The 17,257-nt window shown below is 53.9% G+C and overlaps 6 protein-coding genes across 6 annotated transcripts; 4 read left to right on the top strand and 2 right to left on the bottom strand.

Annotated features, from left to right (window-relative positions):
* Positions 1 to 791: 791 nt before the first annotated feature.
* Positions 792 to 1,531, top strand: J7T54_004891 (uncharacterized protein; the record flags this gene model as incomplete). The annotated part of the gene is made up of 2 exons (XM_051510600.1): positions 792 to 1,292; positions 1,349 to 1,531. The coding sequence occupies 2 exons, from the start codon at positions 792 to 794 to the stop codon at positions 1,529 to 1,531; spliced, it is 684 nt and encodes a 227-aa protein (XP_051358511.1).
* A 292-nt stretch (positions 1,532 to 1,823) lies between these two features.
* J7T54_004892 (uncharacterized protein) lies at positions 1,824 to 4,148 on the bottom strand (the record flags this gene model as incomplete). The annotated part of the gene is made up of 1 exon (XM_051510601.1): positions 1,824 to 4,148. One exon carries the CDS (start codon positions 4,146 to 4,148, stop codon positions 1,824 to 1,826), a length of 2,325 nt encoding a protein of 774 aa, XP_051358512.1.
* Positions 4,149 to 5,378: 1,230 nt separating this feature from the next.
* Positions 5,379 to 6,994, top strand: J7T54_004893 (uncharacterized protein; the record flags this gene model as incomplete). Its single annotated transcript, XM_051510602.1, has 4 exons — positions 5,379 to 5,528; positions 5,594 to 6,325; positions 6,379 to 6,882; positions 6,932 to 6,994. 4 exons carry the CDS (start codon positions 5,379 to 5,381, stop codon positions 6,992 to 6,994), a joined length of 1,449 nt encoding a protein of 482 aa, XP_051358513.1.
* A 956-nt stretch (positions 6,995 to 7,950) lies between these two features.
* On the top strand, positions 7,951 to 10,010 carry J7T54_004894 (uncharacterized protein; the record flags this gene model as incomplete). Its single annotated transcript, XM_051510603.1, has 3 exons — positions 7,951 to 8,547; positions 8,599 to 8,753; positions 8,807 to 10,010. The coding sequence occupies 3 exons, from the start codon at positions 7,951 to 7,953 to the stop codon at positions 10,008 to 10,010; spliced, it is 1,956 nt and encodes a 651-aa protein (XP_051358514.1).
* Positions 10,011 to 11,791: 1,781 nt separating this feature from the next.
* Positions 11,792 to 12,977, bottom strand: J7T54_004895 (uncharacterized protein; the record flags this gene model as incomplete). Its single annotated transcript, XM_051510604.1, has 4 exons — positions 11,792 to 11,907; positions 11,973 to 12,447; positions 12,510 to 12,660; positions 12,883 to 12,977. The coding sequence occupies 4 exons, from the start codon at positions 12,975 to 12,977 to the stop codon at positions 11,792 to 11,794; spliced, it is 837 nt and encodes a 278-aa protein (XP_051358515.1).
* Positions 12,978 to 15,768: 2,791 nt separating this feature from the next.
* Positions 15,769 to 16,440, top strand: J7T54_004896 (uncharacterized protein; the record flags this gene model as incomplete). The annotated part of the gene is made up of 1 exon (XM_051510605.1): positions 15,769 to 16,440. The coding sequence occupies one exon, from the start codon at positions 15,769 to 15,771 to the stop codon at positions 16,438 to 16,440; it is 672 nt and encodes a 223-aa protein (XP_051358516.1).
* Between the last annotated feature and the right edge of the window lie 817 nt (positions 16,441 to 17,257).

The raw sequence follows: 17,257 nt of genomic DNA on the forward strand, positions 1-17,257 counted from the left end.
TGGATCGGGCACTGGCTTAGGTGGCTCAGGCTCTGGGACAGTGTCAGGAGATGCAGACTCTGGATCGGGCACTGGCTTAGGTGGCTCAGGCTCTGGGACAGTGTCAGGAGATGCGGACTCTGGATCGGGCACCGGCTCTGGTGGCTCAGGCTCTGGATCGTTGTCAGGAGATGCAGACTCTGGATCGGGCACTGGCTTAGGTGGCAGTGGCTCGGGCGTTTTGAGGTAACAGCCTCAGCCATCGTCGTCTTGGTCGACGTAACGACAGAACCTGTATAATGTCCTTTGTCCCTGCGGTAATGAACAAAGAACACTTCATGATTACAATGAGTTTCCCCGCGTCACACGTCAGGCCGCATGCCTCATGTTGTTTTCACTACGTGATAGACGCCACCGACGTCCTAACTAATCCTACATGATGCAGCTGGAGGCCAGCCTTCCCTGTACGGCACAATAAGCTCGACTGGCCTCCGTATTTTAAGCAACGAACCTTTGCAGATGCCGAGGCTAAACTCTTCAGGGCATTCTTTGCGCATAATGGCCTGCCAATGCTGGTAAGCCTGCGTGTCGATCACCGCTCTGGGGCTGAACGATCAACGCGTGGGTGTGGGGGTGATCGCCCTAAATGCGACCTGTACGTATGTGTACTTGACTGATACGTATGATCGCAGAGGTTGACCGATTCGACAATTGGCCTAGATCGATATAAAGCACCTGTCTCTCAGCTCTCAAGTTGGGCAGAAGAATTTGACAAGCACACAATATACTGTCTCCACGAAATTGACCCCATCATGATGCTAGCCAAGCTTGCCCTCCTCGCTTCACCAGCCTTTGCTGCTGTCAACGAGCCCTGCTACGGCCCCAACGACCTCGCAGGCGTCTGTGTCTCGACATCTGCCTGCTCTTCGGCCGGCGGCACCTCACACAACAACCTCTGCCCCTGGGATGCAGCAGACATCAAGTGCTGCACCAAACCTTCCTGTCAGGGCTCCTCCTCCGCCTGCGGCTGGACGTCCGATTGCGCAGGCACATCGACGCCTGGCCTCTGCCCTGGACCTAGCCAGAGCCAGTGCTGCAGCTCCACGGCCAACGGATGGGGTGGCTATCCCGCACCCAGCTTCCCGGCGGTGGGTTCTTGCAAGGCTGTCGCGGTGGACGGTGCCAGAACTGTCGTCGCCCAGTTCCCCGGCCGAGTGAGGGAGATTTTCTGTATTCGGGACTGCGCCTGTCCTGGAAGCTCGGACCATTGCTGCGGCATGGCGATTGACTACATGATTGCCGACGGTGGTGGTGTAAGTGCACCCTCTCCGTGTACAAGATTTCACACTGACAGGGCTGGAAACGATAGCAAGCTACGCTTTCAGGTATCGATATCGCCGAGTGGGTCATGGAACAGGGCTCCGCCATGAATTTGAAGTATGTCATCTGGGGACAGAAGATCTGGCACATTTCCACGGATGGCACGCCCAAGCCTTGGAGCCAGTGGCGAACGATGGAGGACCGTGGTGATATTACGCAGAATCATTGGTAAGTCTGCCCCCCCACTTTTAATTCGGTCTGCCACTGACGGACAGCAGGGACCATGTGCATGTCAGTTTTCAGTAGATCTGTTGAGCAGCGTTGAAGGGTTTGATTAGCTAGGGTGTCGGGCGAGATTTTGTGGTCGAAACTCGTAGTATTGTGATGGAGACGAATTGCACGGTAGCGGATATGAATTGATGTGATGAGGCGGTTGATCCCTTTGGCATGACTCTATGGTCCACCTTGTCGCGTGTGGATGCTCGCAGTGTAGCTTTTTGATAGTCTCCAAGACGTCCGTTACCTCAAAGACCGCCAAATACCTGGCTCACAGTCTCGCCTTCATCGGGCGTAACGGCCATCTCCAGCAACTCGTGGGCCATCTCGACAACCCACCCCTCGATGCCCGCCTCCATGACCAGATCCTCCTCGGCAAAGGTCAGTCTCCCCAAAGCGATGAGGTACCGCTGACTGCATCCGTAGGCAACTCCCAATTTCTGGGCAATGTCGGGCGTGTCCGTAATTAGAGTATGCAGCAACAGCACGCATTGCGATATGATGCGATACAGCACGACAGCAGGAGATGCCATGTCCGGCGGTGCATCGGAATCCTGAGGCAGGGCATGCGAGGGGATGGAAATGTCGTAGAGCGAGTCGATCGCGGCGCTGAGGCAAGTGACCGTTCGGGGCAGAGCGTTGTCGTGTGCGGCGAGCTGCTGGGCGCCGAACGGGTATCGGGCAAATGTGAGCAGGCACTTTAATGCAGAGACTCGAATGCAGCGCTTCTCAGCCTCCGTCGTGGCTGATAGAGGGACCTCCACCAGCTTTGCGCTCACACGCTCGATAACGAGACGAGCGACAAACGCTGGCTCCTTGTCGTCTAGTATAGGGCCTAGCGAGTCGGGCAAAGAGGACGTGGCCAGCATCTCCAGCATGCCAATAATGTCGTCCGTCTTCTGCTTTGGTGTCAGAAGGAGAGTCACAAAGTCCAGCGACATGAGCCGCCAAAAATCGAGAATCTTCAGTTCAGTACCGTGGTCGGTTTCCATAATCGTGGTGACGCAAGCCAGCGAACAGGCATAGAGTAGGCTCATCAAGTCCGTCGTATCAATGTCTTGCTCCAGATACCGGTACTCGTCGCTGTTCGACAGATCCCCATCAGGCAACCGGTGTCGTCCTTCTGCTAGCTTCCGTATGGTAACTTGCACAACATTGGCAAGATTGGTCACGATGAGGGGCGCAACGTACGTCGTATGCAGCTGGAGCGTGAATGTCACAAGTGCCACCAGGTACTTGATGGGCTGCCACAACTCTTCATTAAAGGCTCTGTTCCAGAGGCCCACGACATGCTCAGCAAAGTCCACCAAGAGTTGCATCGGGCGCTGCGGGTGTCCCATCATCGGCAAGGTCTGGAAGATGTGGGTCGCCATAGACACATCTGGGTCGGATGGGAAGGAATATCGCGCCAGGAGATCAAACGTCGGCGGTTCCCAATGAAACGAGGCGTGGTCGAGCACGAGCTGGAGGAACTCGAAGAGCGGTGCGGGTGCCATGGCCGCTACGGCAGCTGCTGGAGGCACCGACTGGGCGGCAGCCGGTCTGTCCACCATAAAAATGTCATCAGTATGTGTTTCCAGCGCCGTCACAGGACTATCCATGGTAGGTCGCTTCCTCTTATTCTTGCTCGGTGTCCGTTCTCCAACATGGACAGCGACAGACCCGGCTCCCCCACGGCCGCGCCCCTGGCCTTTGCTGGGACTCGCAATCTCCATGCCATCGAAGCCATCAGCTACGTTCCATGCCTTGGTCGATTTCTTCGGCGTCGTTGCCTCCGAGTCCCGCCTGGTTCTGGACGTCTCTCTCCTCTTGGGCCGGTGCGTGGCATCACGCATGTCTTGCTGCAAGAACTGCAGCTCGGTACTAGCCGTCTTCTCAGCGGCCACGGCGGCCTCGATCATTTTTTCTTGACGAGCAATATGTTCCGCGTTGGTGCGCCGCAACCTGATCACTTCTGCGCTGTGTTCCTGGTCGGCTTTCGTTGAATTGGCACGTATAATGGAGATCTCGCCCTTGGCAGCGTTGAGCTCACCCTCGAGGGCTCTGACACGTTGCTGTAATGCTGAGAAGACATTCTCGTTGAGATTCGACGGCTGCTGCGAACCCTGGGACGGCCCAAAGCGATGCGATGGCAGAGTAGGCTTCGTGAATTGGCTGGCTTGGGGACGCCCAATACCCGCCGTTTGCTGGGGAGCATATTGTGATCTTGCTGCTACTGAAGTAGTTACACGGCTGTCTGGATTGATCATCGGGTTCCAATTCGGATTCGGTGGTATCGGCGGCCTTTGAGCGGGCGGTTGCTGGGGCTGCTTGAGCAGACTATTGTCAACCAGCGGGCGTCCCAAGGGAGCGCCGGCGGGATTGATGACCTCCGAAGTGTCGAGGTCGTCATCTTCATCCCAGCCATAGTTGGAGAATGCCCTCTGTGGTTGCTGTCGGGCGGGTGGGAGGCGCTCTTGGTGCTGGGTGTGCTGGTGTGCTTGGGTGAAGCTTATTGCGTTATTCTCGAGTTCTTGGAGGGCATTATCCGGCAGGTCGTCGAACCCATCGTCGGAGAACTCGTCGAGGTCCATGGAAGGCCATGAATCTCTGTGGCGCGAGGCGTGCGGCGCCCCAAGTGTGAATTGAAGACGCGCCGTTCGACATCAACGCGTTGAGGGGCTTGCCGTCCCTGAGGGTGATGTGGCTGAGATGACATGCCAATGTGGCGCAGGGCCCTCGTGTTCACTGAAGCAACTATGAGCCACCAGCCCCTGTCAGGCGGGCTGAGCTTGCGTTGAAGCCTTGTCAAGCCACACATCTACACGTCATAGTGGTTTGAGAGTCGCATTCAAGACAGCGCAGCTCGCGAAGATGGACCAGGACTCAGGAGTTCACAAATGCGGCTCGCGGTACTTCACATGCCCGATGTCCGCTCGAGCAAGCCGGCCTCGGGAGCTCCGCGAATAGAGCGGCTAGCTCAGCCGAGTGCGAGGTTTGGCGCCGCGAAGAAACGAGCCCCGAGGTTTCCGGGAAATTAGACAGGCGGACGTTGTCGAAAATTTGTACACTACGTAGACGGGCCCCTATTTCCAACTTAAGCATATCCGTACTTCACGAGGAACTAGGACATGGAGTCGGGGTCAAACGCAATTCAGCTTGTCCTTGGACCTACTGCTAGCCTCCCGCTACGGACACGCTTCATTCTACTCGTCTAATGCGGCTCGAGTCAAACTGTCAAATGCGTGACGTAACGCGACAGCCTCAGCCACAAGCAAGACATCAGCCTGCAGGGAGCGGACGCAGAGGCAGGCCACTTGGAACCCCCGCAAGCCTGTCTTGATGGAAAGGACAAATAGCAAGTGACTGGTGTTGTGATTTCAACCTCGAAGATCTTTGTTCTTAATCCGACCGGAACCTCCGCATACAAGTAGTTGTAGTTCAGATTGTGGCACTGACACATGCTGACTGCGACCTGACACGCTAAACGCCAATCGGAAAGTTACAAATCGAGGAAATCCGAGCGACTTTGCAAGTTGAGCGAGCGACTCCACCGTCGCCCAATTTGTTCTTACCCTCCTTTCGTTACATCACGGCCTACTTTACTCCCCCTCTTCTGTGGTCTAACAAGCAAGACTCTCGAGATTGTCAACCTTCCTGCTCCCGTCGACAGCCGGCGCGAGTCACAACCTACCAAGTGTCGAACTCTCTTCCCGCGCCGCGCGCGTCGCCAGCTGCGACATACCGCACCTGCGCGCATCCCGTGCGTCACGACCCTCGCGAAGCTGCTCTGCTCCCCGCCTAAAGAGGCCTAGCCCAGCACCATGACAGGCGGCAGGTCCAAGAAGGGCGTGCGCTTCCAACACCGAAATGGCCAAGCGGATGGCCGACGGTCGAGCTTCAGCGACGTCAGCGAGGAGGGCTCTGGCTCCCCCACGCGCAGTCGCAAGGAAGCGCTCGAGCCCGTAGACGAGGTGAGCACTCCGTCTCGTCGTGTCTTGCACGCCCACGAGTGCAATATCTAACATTCCCGCCGCAGAAACCACCACCATCGGAGGAAGAACAGAAAGCGGCCGAGACCGCGAAGAAAAAGGCCAACTTTTGGACGCGTACACTATGGACTTTTATCATGATCGCCATCTTCTTCGGCGCGCTGTTCATGGGCCACATCTACATCATCCTCATCATTACCGCCGTTCAAATCATCTCGTTCAAGGAAGTTATCGCCATTGCCAACGTGCCCAGCCGAGCGCGCTCCTTGCGGTCGACCAAGTCGCTGAACTGGTACTGGCTCGCGACGACAATGTACTTTCTCTACGGCGAGACCGTGCTCTACTACTTCAAGCACATCCTGCTCGTGGACAAGGTGCTCGCCCCTCTGGCGACCCACCATCGCTTCATCAGCTTCGCGCTTTACGTCTTCGGCTTCGTCTTCTTTGTCGCCTCGCTGCAGGCTGGCCACTACAAGTTCCAATTCACCAACTTTGCCTGGACGCACATGGCGCTGTACCTCATCGTGTTCCAGGCCCACTTTGTCATGAACAACATCTTTGACGGCATGATCTGGTTCTTCCTGCCCGCTGCGCTCGTCATCACCAACGACATTTTCGCCTACATCTGCGGCATGATGTTTGGCCGCACGCAGCTCATCAAGCTGTCGCCCAAGAAGACAGTAGAGGGCTTTGTCGGCGCATGGATCATGACAATCATCTGGGCGATGCTCTTGGTCAACATTATGAGCCGCTCCAAATATTTTATTTGCCCTGTCAACGTGAGTTGCCCTCCTTCCCTGGGCTGGCCTGTATCTTTGACTGATCCCCGTAGGACCTCGGCGCCAACGTTTTCACCGGTCTCGAATGCGACGTCAACCCCGTCTTCATCCCCCACACATACACGCTGCCAGACTATTACTTCCTACCCAAGGCCACCACATACTCCGTCACGTTCATGCCCATGCAGCTCCATGCCCTGGCCCTGGCCACATTCGCCTCTCTCATCGCTCCGTTCGGCGGATTCTTTGCCTCTGGGCTCAAGCGCACGTTCAAGATCAAGGACTTTGGCGATTCCATCCCTGGACATGGCGGCATGACCGATCGCATGGACTGCCAGTTCATCATGGGTCTCTTTGCGTACCTGTACTTTCACTCGTTCATTGCCGAAGACACAGCCACATTGGCTGGCGCCATGGACCTCTTTCACCACCTGACCCTCGACGACCAAGTGGCCTTCCTCCCTTGGGTGTTTAGGTACTTTGTCAACAAGTTTGGCTCGATCCAAGAGCTGAGCGAGTACCTGGTGAAACACAGCTCACAGGATGTCCTGATAGAGGTATGCCATATCCGAAACCACCCGTCGGGATGTCGCTAACAATTTCAAGCTGCGCCAAGCTATTGGGCAGATCAGCGGAGCCATCGACAAGGCTATTGTAGCCGCCTCATGAATATAGAGATCTTGCATACCCTCACGACCAGACGCAATTTTAATGTACTAATTATCTTTATTGGTTGCTTCCCAGAGGGGAAAGCGCATTGGGCCGAGGCAAGGACATTTGCTGCGTGGAGCTAGCAAGGGTCTACGAGAACTAAAGAGGGAGCTTATCTAAAGTGCTCACTTTCAACTTATATCCTGTTTCACGCACGGTGCCTCAATGATTACACATCAGTTATTATTTACGTGAAGACTTTGTGGGTTCATTTTCGTGAGCACGCTAACTGGGTGCCACAGTAATGGACCACGACAGGGATTGCCAATGCAGTCCCTACTTTTGTGGTAGGCCACGATAAGCTTCAAAGATAACCAGAGAGGACAATTATCAATCTAGTGGCAAAGAGGACTAGATTCCGACGGCCGTTGACCCACTTACCATGACGCCACTATGGCGGTTTTTTTATAGGGCTCGTTTCAAGATATTCATTAAAAACCTCGGCCGTGGGACGTCGTGGGAGCTCTCGAGAGTGTGTAGAGCGCGAGCGACTTCCATCGGGCCCGTGCTTCTGTCTCAAAAGCCACGCTTCCCATATTGGTCACTCTGCAGACTCACTGCATCATCTTCAGCCATCTTTGGATTGGCGGCCGTCCCAAAGAGGCAAAAGACTGTTGGAGAATCTCCACCAGCTCGCCTCTTCCCCCACGCATCTGGTGCACTGGCGCGGGAGCAACTGGCAACGCGCAACTGTAGCACACGCCCTGGACTAGCATCTAGTAGTCCAAGGCTGAGCTACAATCGAGTTGAAGGTGAGCTACAGACTAAGCACCGAGTCTCACAGCTTCTAGCCACCGCATCTAGCCTCCAGGACCTGTCATTGTCTAATGAAAGGTTTTCATCTTCCTGGCACTTGATCACTGGTACAAACATCATGACAACAACTTTTCCCACTCACTTCTGCAACATACAGAATGTCTTGCTCGACGGCCAAGTCTTGCGAAGACTGTTCCTGCGACGACAATGGACCTCAGCCCATCGACATTGAAGATGCAGTCAAGCAGCTCAACGAACTGAAGCAGCGGAACACTGAGCTCGAAGCCAAGCTGGACGCACTACACCTGAGCAAGGAGCAAGAGTCTCGCACGCGAAAGAATGTGAAATCAAAGTATCGATCGTCAGCATGGTTCGATGCCAGGGACGATCCTGAAATGAATGCCAACTACATCGAACGGTACCTCAACTATGGCCTCACACGCGAAGAGCTCCAGTCTGGGAAGCCCATGATTGGCATCGTGCAGACGGGATCCGATCTCTCCCCTTGCAACCGACACCACATTGAGCTAGCGAAAAGAGTACGAGAGGGTATCCGAACCGCGGGTGGTATTGCGTTTGAGTTCCCACTGCACCCCATTCAAGAGACGAGCCGACGCCCCACGGCCGCCTTGGATCGCAACCTCGCCTACCTGGCCCTCGTTGAAGTCCTGACTGGCTACTTCCTGGATGGCGTCGTGCTGCTGACTGGATGTGACAAGACGACGCCGGCTTGTCTTATGGCGGCAGCTACTGTGGTAAGTCCCTGCACGTGGAATCACTCTTTGGCTGGGACCTAACAGCTCCAGAACATGCCAGCTATTTGCCTGAATGTCGGACCCATGCTCAATGGACACTCCCGCGGGGAACTCGCTGGGTCCGGCACCATTGTTTGGAAAGGAAGAGAGCTGCGCCTCAAAGGTGTCATTGACGAGCACGAAATGATCGACTATATCTCTCAAGGGTGAGTCAAAACCCCTCGACCGATTGATATTTCAACTCTAAAAGCTTCCACAGTACGCCCTCGGTTGGTCACTGTAATACCATGGGCACAGCTTCGACGATGAATGCCCTCGCGGAAGCCCTGGGCATGGCACTGCCTGGCTCGGCTGCTATACCAGCAGCCTACCGCTGCCGGAGCCAGTGCGCCTATGAAACAGGCAAACGCATCGTCGAGATGGTTGAGGAAGACTTGAAGCCAAGCGACATTATGACCCGGGCTGCATTTGAGAACGCGATCGTCGCCAACGCAGCTATCGGTGGCAGCTCAAACGCGCCCATCCACATCAATGCCATTGCGAAGCACATGGGGGTTGATCTTTCCATGGAAGATTGGGATATACACGGCTACCATATCCCGCTTCTGGTCAATGTCATGCCTTCGGGCGAGTATCTGTGCGAGGAGTACTACCGCGCCGGAGGTCTGCCAGCCGTTGAGGCAGAATTGCTTGATCAGGGCAAGCTGCGTGGTAATGCTCTGACGGCCAACGGCAAAACTATAGCAGAGAACGTGTGCGACAAGCACTCGTGGGATCGACGCGTGATTCGCCCATACCACGATCCTCTCATGCACGATGCCGGCTTCATGCACCTCACGGGCAACCTGTTCGACTCCGCCATCATGAAGACCTGCTGCATCTCAGAATCGTTCCGCAAGCGCTTTCTCTCTGATCCTAAGGACCTAAACGCCTTTGCGGGTCCTGTCGCAGTTTTTGATGGGCCCGAAGACTACCACCAACGCCTGGCGACGGCACCAATCGACGACCGAACCATCCTTGTCATGCGCAACGTTGGACCCCTAGGCTATCCCGGTGCAGCCGAGGTCGTCAACATGTGCCCACCGGGACACTTGCTCCAGAAAGGTGTCGGTGGCCTTTTTTGTATTGGAGACGGCAGACAATCCGGCACATCGGGTTCGCCATCTATCTTACACGCCAGCCCCGAGGCGGCCGCGGGCGGCAACCTTGCTGTTCTCAAGGACGGCGATCAACTGCGCATAGACTTGTTGAAGAGGCGCGTTGACATCCTTGTCGATGAGACTGAGCTGGCGAGACGGTGGAAGGAGAGTCCCGGAGCCGGACATGTTGAGCTAGAGAGCGCTACGCCGTGGCAGGAGATCTTTCGTCAGGAGACAGGGCAGTTGTCTGGTGGTATGGTCTTGCGCAAAGCGACCAAGTACCAGCGCCTGGCGCAGAAAGAGGTCCCAAGACATAATCATTAACTACGTGCAGTCTACTGCGCAGGGATGTTGGGACATGAGGAGTTTGAGGCTGGTTCGAGTGCGAGGTGTTCTTACGTGGGCCTGCGTGATTAGAGTCGCTGTCGGCCATGTAGACATTATTTCTTATTAATTAACAACGGGCATGGATCTATGCTCGCGCTATTTCAATATATTAACGGAAAGACGACACTGAATGAGGTCAGGAGACGGCTTGTGTCAAGATCGCATGCCAAGACTTGTATAAGATTCTTGCCCAACCACGATGCGCGCCTTGAATGCCTATAGTATCCAAATTCACTGTCTGCGTCATTTTGGAGCATCCATGTTGCTCTAAGCCAGCTTTCCAAGTGCTTCGCATGCTTGGTCGGCCTGTATAGCACCAACATGGTATAAATCGTAGATGGCCGAGTCGGCCAGATGTCTGCACTTGAAGGAACCCAAGGCCTTAAAGGTGTGCTTAGCTTTGGAATACTTTTTACCAGAGTGCCCATATTGGATGTGCTTTATTCATGTTTGCCGCTTGTGCCTTCATTGTCGTGCTGTTCATTCCCAGAGAGCAACTCCTGATCTGCATTTCCCTAGATTGCATTTGGTCCATTTTGCTTGTGAGATTTCGTTGCGGCGACCCTCTTCCTATTTTTCGTTGGCTTTTTAGATTCCTCGCCTTGGAGCTTCTATGACACTGAGCTTTCTCTGAGCTTCGAATGGAGAAGCATCCGCCCGTTCACCCTTTTAGTGGTTGAGTCTATCAGTATCGCTTCGGGGAACATGCGTATGCGCTATCGATGCCGGTCTCGTAGATTTCGAGAGCTTTCGAGACTTCTTCGATCTCGGGGGCTCGTAGTCACCCTCTCCAAAAGGCACGAGTCGAGGGGGCATAACGAGCCCTATTAGAACAAGCTCGCAACTACACCCACTATTTATTAGCATAGGATTTAATTGGGGTTGAATAACAGTTATTGAAGGGTAGGTTCATTACTTTATACCTTTTTTACTTAGTCGACAGAGCTAGCGGTCCTTGTGGCTAAGTGTCTTTAGCTAGGGTCACCTAGCTAGCTCGTAGAACTCCGCCTAAAAAATAGCGATCGTAAGAGGTCGATCCGTAAGAGCGCGTAAGTTTCGCAATACTGCGGTAAGGCTGTAACTCCTTCTTGGACCCTAAGGTAAAGAAGCTGTTGGTAGTTGGTGATACAATTAGAGAAAGCCCGCGATAGTATAATACCGAAGTAGGAGAAGAGGTACTCGCGCGGAAGAGATTAAGGTAACTCTTCACGAGAGGCAATTCTATACGTCGGAGAGGCTAAACCTACCACGTCCCTCTTATCGCGTAGATCGCGTAGCTTAGTATATGTAATAACTAAGGAAAAAACAACCTTACGCCTTTGCTCGTATACCATGTCCAAGGAGATAGTCACTAAGGCGGTAGTATAGAGTAGTCTTGTAGAAGGGAATGAATGTCGTGTTAAGAACTTTTTAGAAGTCGGAGAGTGAGGTGGTAGTGACCGAGAAAATACAGAGGAGCAGAAGACGTACCAATGATGGTCGCGCTTCAAGTGCACACGTGCGAAAACCCACCCACAACCCTACAAGTTCGGTTGAATAACACGCCTGAATTCACAATGAGTATCTTCCAGGCTAAAGGGATTGTTTCGTTGTTTTGCGATGCACACCGGTCGAGTCAGCATGGCATCGACCGCTAAGACGTGCAACCTCATGCTAACATACGACCTACGTCTGCCCACTCTACACAAGACTTGATCCAAACCCAGGAACGCTTTCCCTCATGTCTTCAAGATCTCCCCAGCTCTCAAGATTGCCTGAACCGTTTTATAAATCCACTCCTCCGCGTCATCCAGCCTGTCGTGCTGGATGCCCTCCGTGACGACAGGAAAAGTGACTGCGGCATAGCCTGAGAACTTGTTAGAGAAATCTCTCTTACTAATTGGCAAAGAGTTTGCTTACCAGTATCTAAGCCTGGTGCTGTCACAACATGCTTGCAGAACTCACGATCCGGCAGACCACCTTGCGAGACGAAGCTGCGCTGGAAGTGGGCATACTTGTGGTTCACGACTTTGATGAGGTCTGCGTCCTGCAACGCTCTGGCTTGGTTCTCGAGGGCATTTGCCTTATTAACTAGAGCCGAGAATGTCTCGATGGCGTCATCAAGCTCTTCCAGATCAATATCGACTCCGTACTCGGCAGCAAAGTCCTTCAGATCATCTTCATACGCCGCAAGCCTCGGTGGCATAGTTCCGGACATCAATCGGAAGGATCTCATCGTCGGCCAGGTGAATGCGAGGAGAGCGAGGTATTCTCCGATGGCAGCGTGCTGCAACAAGCCTGGGTACCCAAAGGTTGTCATCCAATTGTAAGTGTCGTAGTTGGAGTGGTAGTGCCATACTGGGTCAGTAGGCCCATTGCTGGATCCAATATCGAGCTGCGCAGACTCAATTAGCATATGTTGGATGAAGCTTCCACGCCTTTGTAGATTGAGCTTACCGAGTTGATCCCAGAGTGCAAAAAGGAAGTATAGTCACTCCCACTGCCAAGAAGCCCAACCTCGCCACCGGCATCGCGCTGCCATGATTCGTACAGAAATTCCTTGAAGGCGCCCGCATTAGGGGCGATGACCTTTTTGAAGAGGTCGGTGCTGATAGTGTGCAATTCAGGTGTGACACCTAGTCCCACGCGCGGACCAGAGACACAAACATCAATGTTGAGATACGCGACCGCTGTCTCTGTGAGCCAGTTGATGTTGTCTTCGACCCATTCCGTTGATCAAACAAGCCCATACTCTTACCGCATCCCACGATGCAAGGACACTATGTCTGTTAGTTACGAGGTCGCTTTTGAGGCGTGGTAAACCACCTACATGTTGCGCTTGGGCTTCCAGCCTGTCTTCAGAAGAGCCTTGAATGCCCTGATGAGCTCGACCAAGATGGCAGAGCGCAGAGTTCGGGTCGCCATTGCCACCGATCATCCAAGTCACGGTGGTTGCCAATCACAATGGTCTCCTCTGTATTAGTGGCGTTGAGGGTAGCGATGACGTTCCACACTGGCGCAATTTTCTCTTCCATCTCATTCTCCAAGGTCAGTGTCACCATTGGTGCAGGTCCGGTGTTGTAATTGGCCTCGAGGACACCAGCCCAGACAGTGCGGTTGACTTCCTCAGCAGTATGACCATGGCCATCGAGCGCGGCAAATAGAGGCTAAGCGGCAGCGTACGAGATACGAATGGAGGGAATCTGAGAGGTGAAATCGTCTACAGCGGCTCGCTCCACACCGTCATGGGACGAGTATCCAGGAGTGGTCGGATCGCCGGGGCGCGTCGAGAGAAAGAGACAAGATCCTTTCTATACGGACTCGGGGTGTCTTAGCCGGACCGCGACCGCCTATCAATTAATCAGCAAACGCGCACCGCCGGCTTGAGCAACCGACTTTTACCTGGATAAGCCTCGCAGCCATTGGCTACGGTGTACTCGCCGTTGTCGCCAGGATCAGTGTAGAGACAGCACCGATGGCGCCGTGATCCTGTGCATTCTTGACCTTGAGCCCACGGGAGCCCTCCGTACCTCATCAACGCAATCTTGCCTCCAAAACCGACACCAAGTTCTTGCAGTCGTTCAAAGTCTGCAATTTAGCCTTGTCCAACGTAGATTTACTCAGCCATGACAGTGCCGCCGGCAGAGTACCCGTCGAAGATCGGCTGATTGTCCTTCCTACCCGTCTCATCGTCACCCTCAACAGCCTCTTCCTGAAGGTTGATGTCTTCGCTTGTGCCATTGTCCCACGTAACGCTCAGTTCCGGTTTCAAAGGGTAGCTTGAGGTACACATGGTATTCGTTCAGGTGAGCCTCGAGCCCAATCTCCGTCCACCAATCAACCGTCCACTGGACAGCTTCTTTGCCCAGACCGGCGAGTTTGTTCTGGTGACCGTAGTATTCGGATCACTCATCGATGGTCACATTGTCAAAAGCATTGACAAGGACAGTCTCGTGCTCGTTGAGTACAGGAGGTCATTCCTCATTGCGTTTCGTGATAGGCTGTCGATGGGTATGGCGCTTGGCGGGCGAGAAGTCGCGAGCACAGGCTGACACGGTTGCCGCGAGGAAGAGTGAGCGAACGAGCATCTTGTCCGAAGAAATGACCTAGAGTAGAATCCGCGTCAAAGCGGCTCGGGAGCCTGCATGGCTAGTTATGTTCTTGGCCGCACCAGTGTGACTACGGCCTTCTGTAGGCTGCATGGCCGCTTTAACTGTCATTGCGTTCTTGGTCACCCCGCAACTTGATGCCGCGCCTGAGATTCAAGGTTAGCCACGTTCCTGGCACGATGGTCTGTCGAGATGAGCTTAAAGCGTCCCCGCTCAGGATGACCAATTGGCTGCATACCCGTGTTGGTGATGGGACTTTCGAAGCTTGACCGAATAGGAAACACGTCATTCCACGTGCTGGACAACTATACTAGCACTAAAAAGGAAGCTCTTTGTTTGAATTGAACTGGGGTTGAAGCATTGGAGCTGACAGGCGCGTCAGCATGGATGCGCGTTCGTGAGAGGAAGCCGGGATGAGTGGGTGATACCGTGATCCGCGATGGCCAATTGGTCGGATAAGGCATGTGGAATGTCGTCACAACATCAGTGACCGGGCAGATGGACGAGCTGCGAGCAATGAGTGGCAAGTCAATGTTGTCGAGGAAGGTTGGCGGTGACTGAAGATGAATTACAACCGAAGAGTGAAGATCGGATGCACTTTGTGTATGATCGTGGCCTGCAGGGTAAGGCAAACGGATCCGATTCCAATACCAACCTACCCGCAACCGTGTGTTCTTTATCACAGCCAGAAACCTCTGGCATCGGGGGCAATACTGCAACATTGACAAAAGCATTGGAGGTAACAGGGATGTGGACGTGGCATATCCCAAGCGGTGAAGCTCATTCAACCAGCAACGCAATTGTCTGCTGACTACAAATTCAAACGAGCCTGATGCTGCCACAAACCAGAATTTCCCAACATAGATCAAACGCGCCAACATCATCACAACGTGGAAAATAGAAGAGCCATGCCCGTTGGAAGTTTGTTATACTACGTAGCATCGTCAATAAAGCACGCATGAAATCGACCAAGATAGCAAGATCTCCCCAAGGATCATGTGGAACTCGTGCTTGATCTCGGCAGATGGTTTCAGCCGGGATTTGCCGGCTCCGCAAATGCCTTAACGAGGACATGACGCCAAGCCTGCGATCCCCAATCTTCTTCCCAGAACCCTATCGCGACAGGAATCACGCTCAACGAAACGACGACGATTGCAAAGCCATTCCCGGGAATCGAGACACTGGCTCACGAGCGACCGCTTGAGCTACACTCCGACCTGCTCTTCATCACCTATCTGCATCCTCTGGAGCTCCTGCCGACGCAATTGAGCCAATTACATTCACATCCCGCGCCAATTCTGCAAGTCGCGGCGCTGAGGGAGTAACTTCTACCCCTCCCACCCCAAAGCTTCTTGGACGTACTTGCGTACCGTTCCCGAGTCCCCGCCGTGACGCCGACAGTACCGTCCCTCCATCCCTCGCTTCGACCTTTCCTTGTCCCAATGCTGCCCCTGCGGATTCCGGCGACATCTATAACACGCTCCTCGCGCATCCTCCTTCGATCGATTGCTCTTCATCCTACAATCAAGAAAACTATCTGCTCTTGTCCTCGACCCCAGCGTACCACGCCCACCCCGAATACACATCCCGCTCGTCCAGCGTCCAAGATGACTCAACCACCTCAGGAAGTAATTGACTACCTCAAGCAATCCCACGACAAGATCTTCGACAACAATCGCAAATGGGCCGAGAGCAAGCAAACCCAAGACCCTGGCTACTTTGCGCGCCTCTCCGAGGGCCAGACACCCGAGTATCTCTGGATTGGCTGCAGTGATTCGCGCATCCCCGCCGAGCAGATCACTGGTCTCGAGCCTGGCGAGACCTTTGTCCACCGCAACATTGCCAACCTCGTGGTCAATACCGACCTCAACGTTATGAGCGTCATCAACTACGCCGTCCGCCACCTGGGCGTCAAGCACATTGTCGTCTGCGGTCACTACGGTTGCGGCGGTGTCAAGGCTGCCATGACCCCCAAGGACCTGGGCTTGCTGAACCCCTGGTTGCGTAACATTCGCGACGTCTACCGCCTGCACGAGGACGAGCTCGACGCTATCGAGGACGAGACGGCCAAGAACAACAGGCTGGTGGAGCTCAACGTGGTGGAGCAGTGCCGCAACATCATCAAGACGGCGGCGGTTCAGCAGAGCTATGCGGCAAACGGGTTCCCTATCGTCCACGGCTGGGTGTTTGACTTCTCGACAGGCTTGCTGAAGGATCTCAACATTGACTTTGAGTCCATCTTGGCTAAGATCCAGAAGATCTACAACCTCACGGAGTAGCTTATTTTATGGAGAGCATCATCATGTATGGGTAGAAGCGGATGAATGGGTAGAGGCGGGTCGGAGTTGAGTGTCTTGGGATATGGGGCAGCGTGGGTAGGAGTTGGATTGTAGTAGCAGCGTTGAATGGAGACAGCGTGTCTTGGCTAAAGTAAGCAGGTCGCGAGACATGGTTGTTTGAACCAGTGACTCTTGACACAGTACGCTTCAACGGCACCCAAGATAGGATAAAGAATCGCATTGTGGGCGACTTGGATGATGTCGATAATGGTCACAAGAGGGACCACTTTCTGAGGGGCATGCCTCAATTCTGGCTAATATCGCAATGTCAGCGCTGAGACTTATCAGAGACCACCGAAATATGTCTCCGGTCGTTTTGGCGGTAGAACCAACGTGGCCTGGTACGGTTCAACCTCTGGGCTACGTCTATTAACCTCGAAATCGCTTCCTGGCAAGCAAGAGAATGGTGGGGCTTCTGAATGAATGCATGCACGTGACTCGTAAGCACTGCGGCCAGAAAATGCTACGTTACCAATCTAATTTCCCACTATACTCCCCGTAGAGCAAAGCGTATGCCCGTATTTCTAATGCATGGAAATATTAGGGATTAAAGATAGTTCCTGTTGTGGGCTAAGCCCTGTTGGAATAACTTGGTAGCTCAGATTAAGTCTATCTAACGATAAGGTAGGAAAAGAGAAAGGAAAGGGAATTTATAGTCCCCCTTTCCTATAAAGACCCTACGTGTCAGGGGGGGTCGGTCGGCAGGTAGGACGGGGAACACTCGGTCAGGCTGATCTGGTCTATTGCTACGGATAGG

Source organism: Emericellopsis cladophorae (assembly GCF_022114955.1).
Source record: "Emericellopsis cladophorae strain MUM 19.33 chromosome Unknown NODE_134_length_17318_cov_115_715794, whole genome shotgun sequence".
Lineage (NCBI taxonomy): Eukaryota > Fungi > Ascomycota > Sordariomycetes > Hypocreales > Bionectriaceae > Emericellopsis > Emericellopsis cladophorae.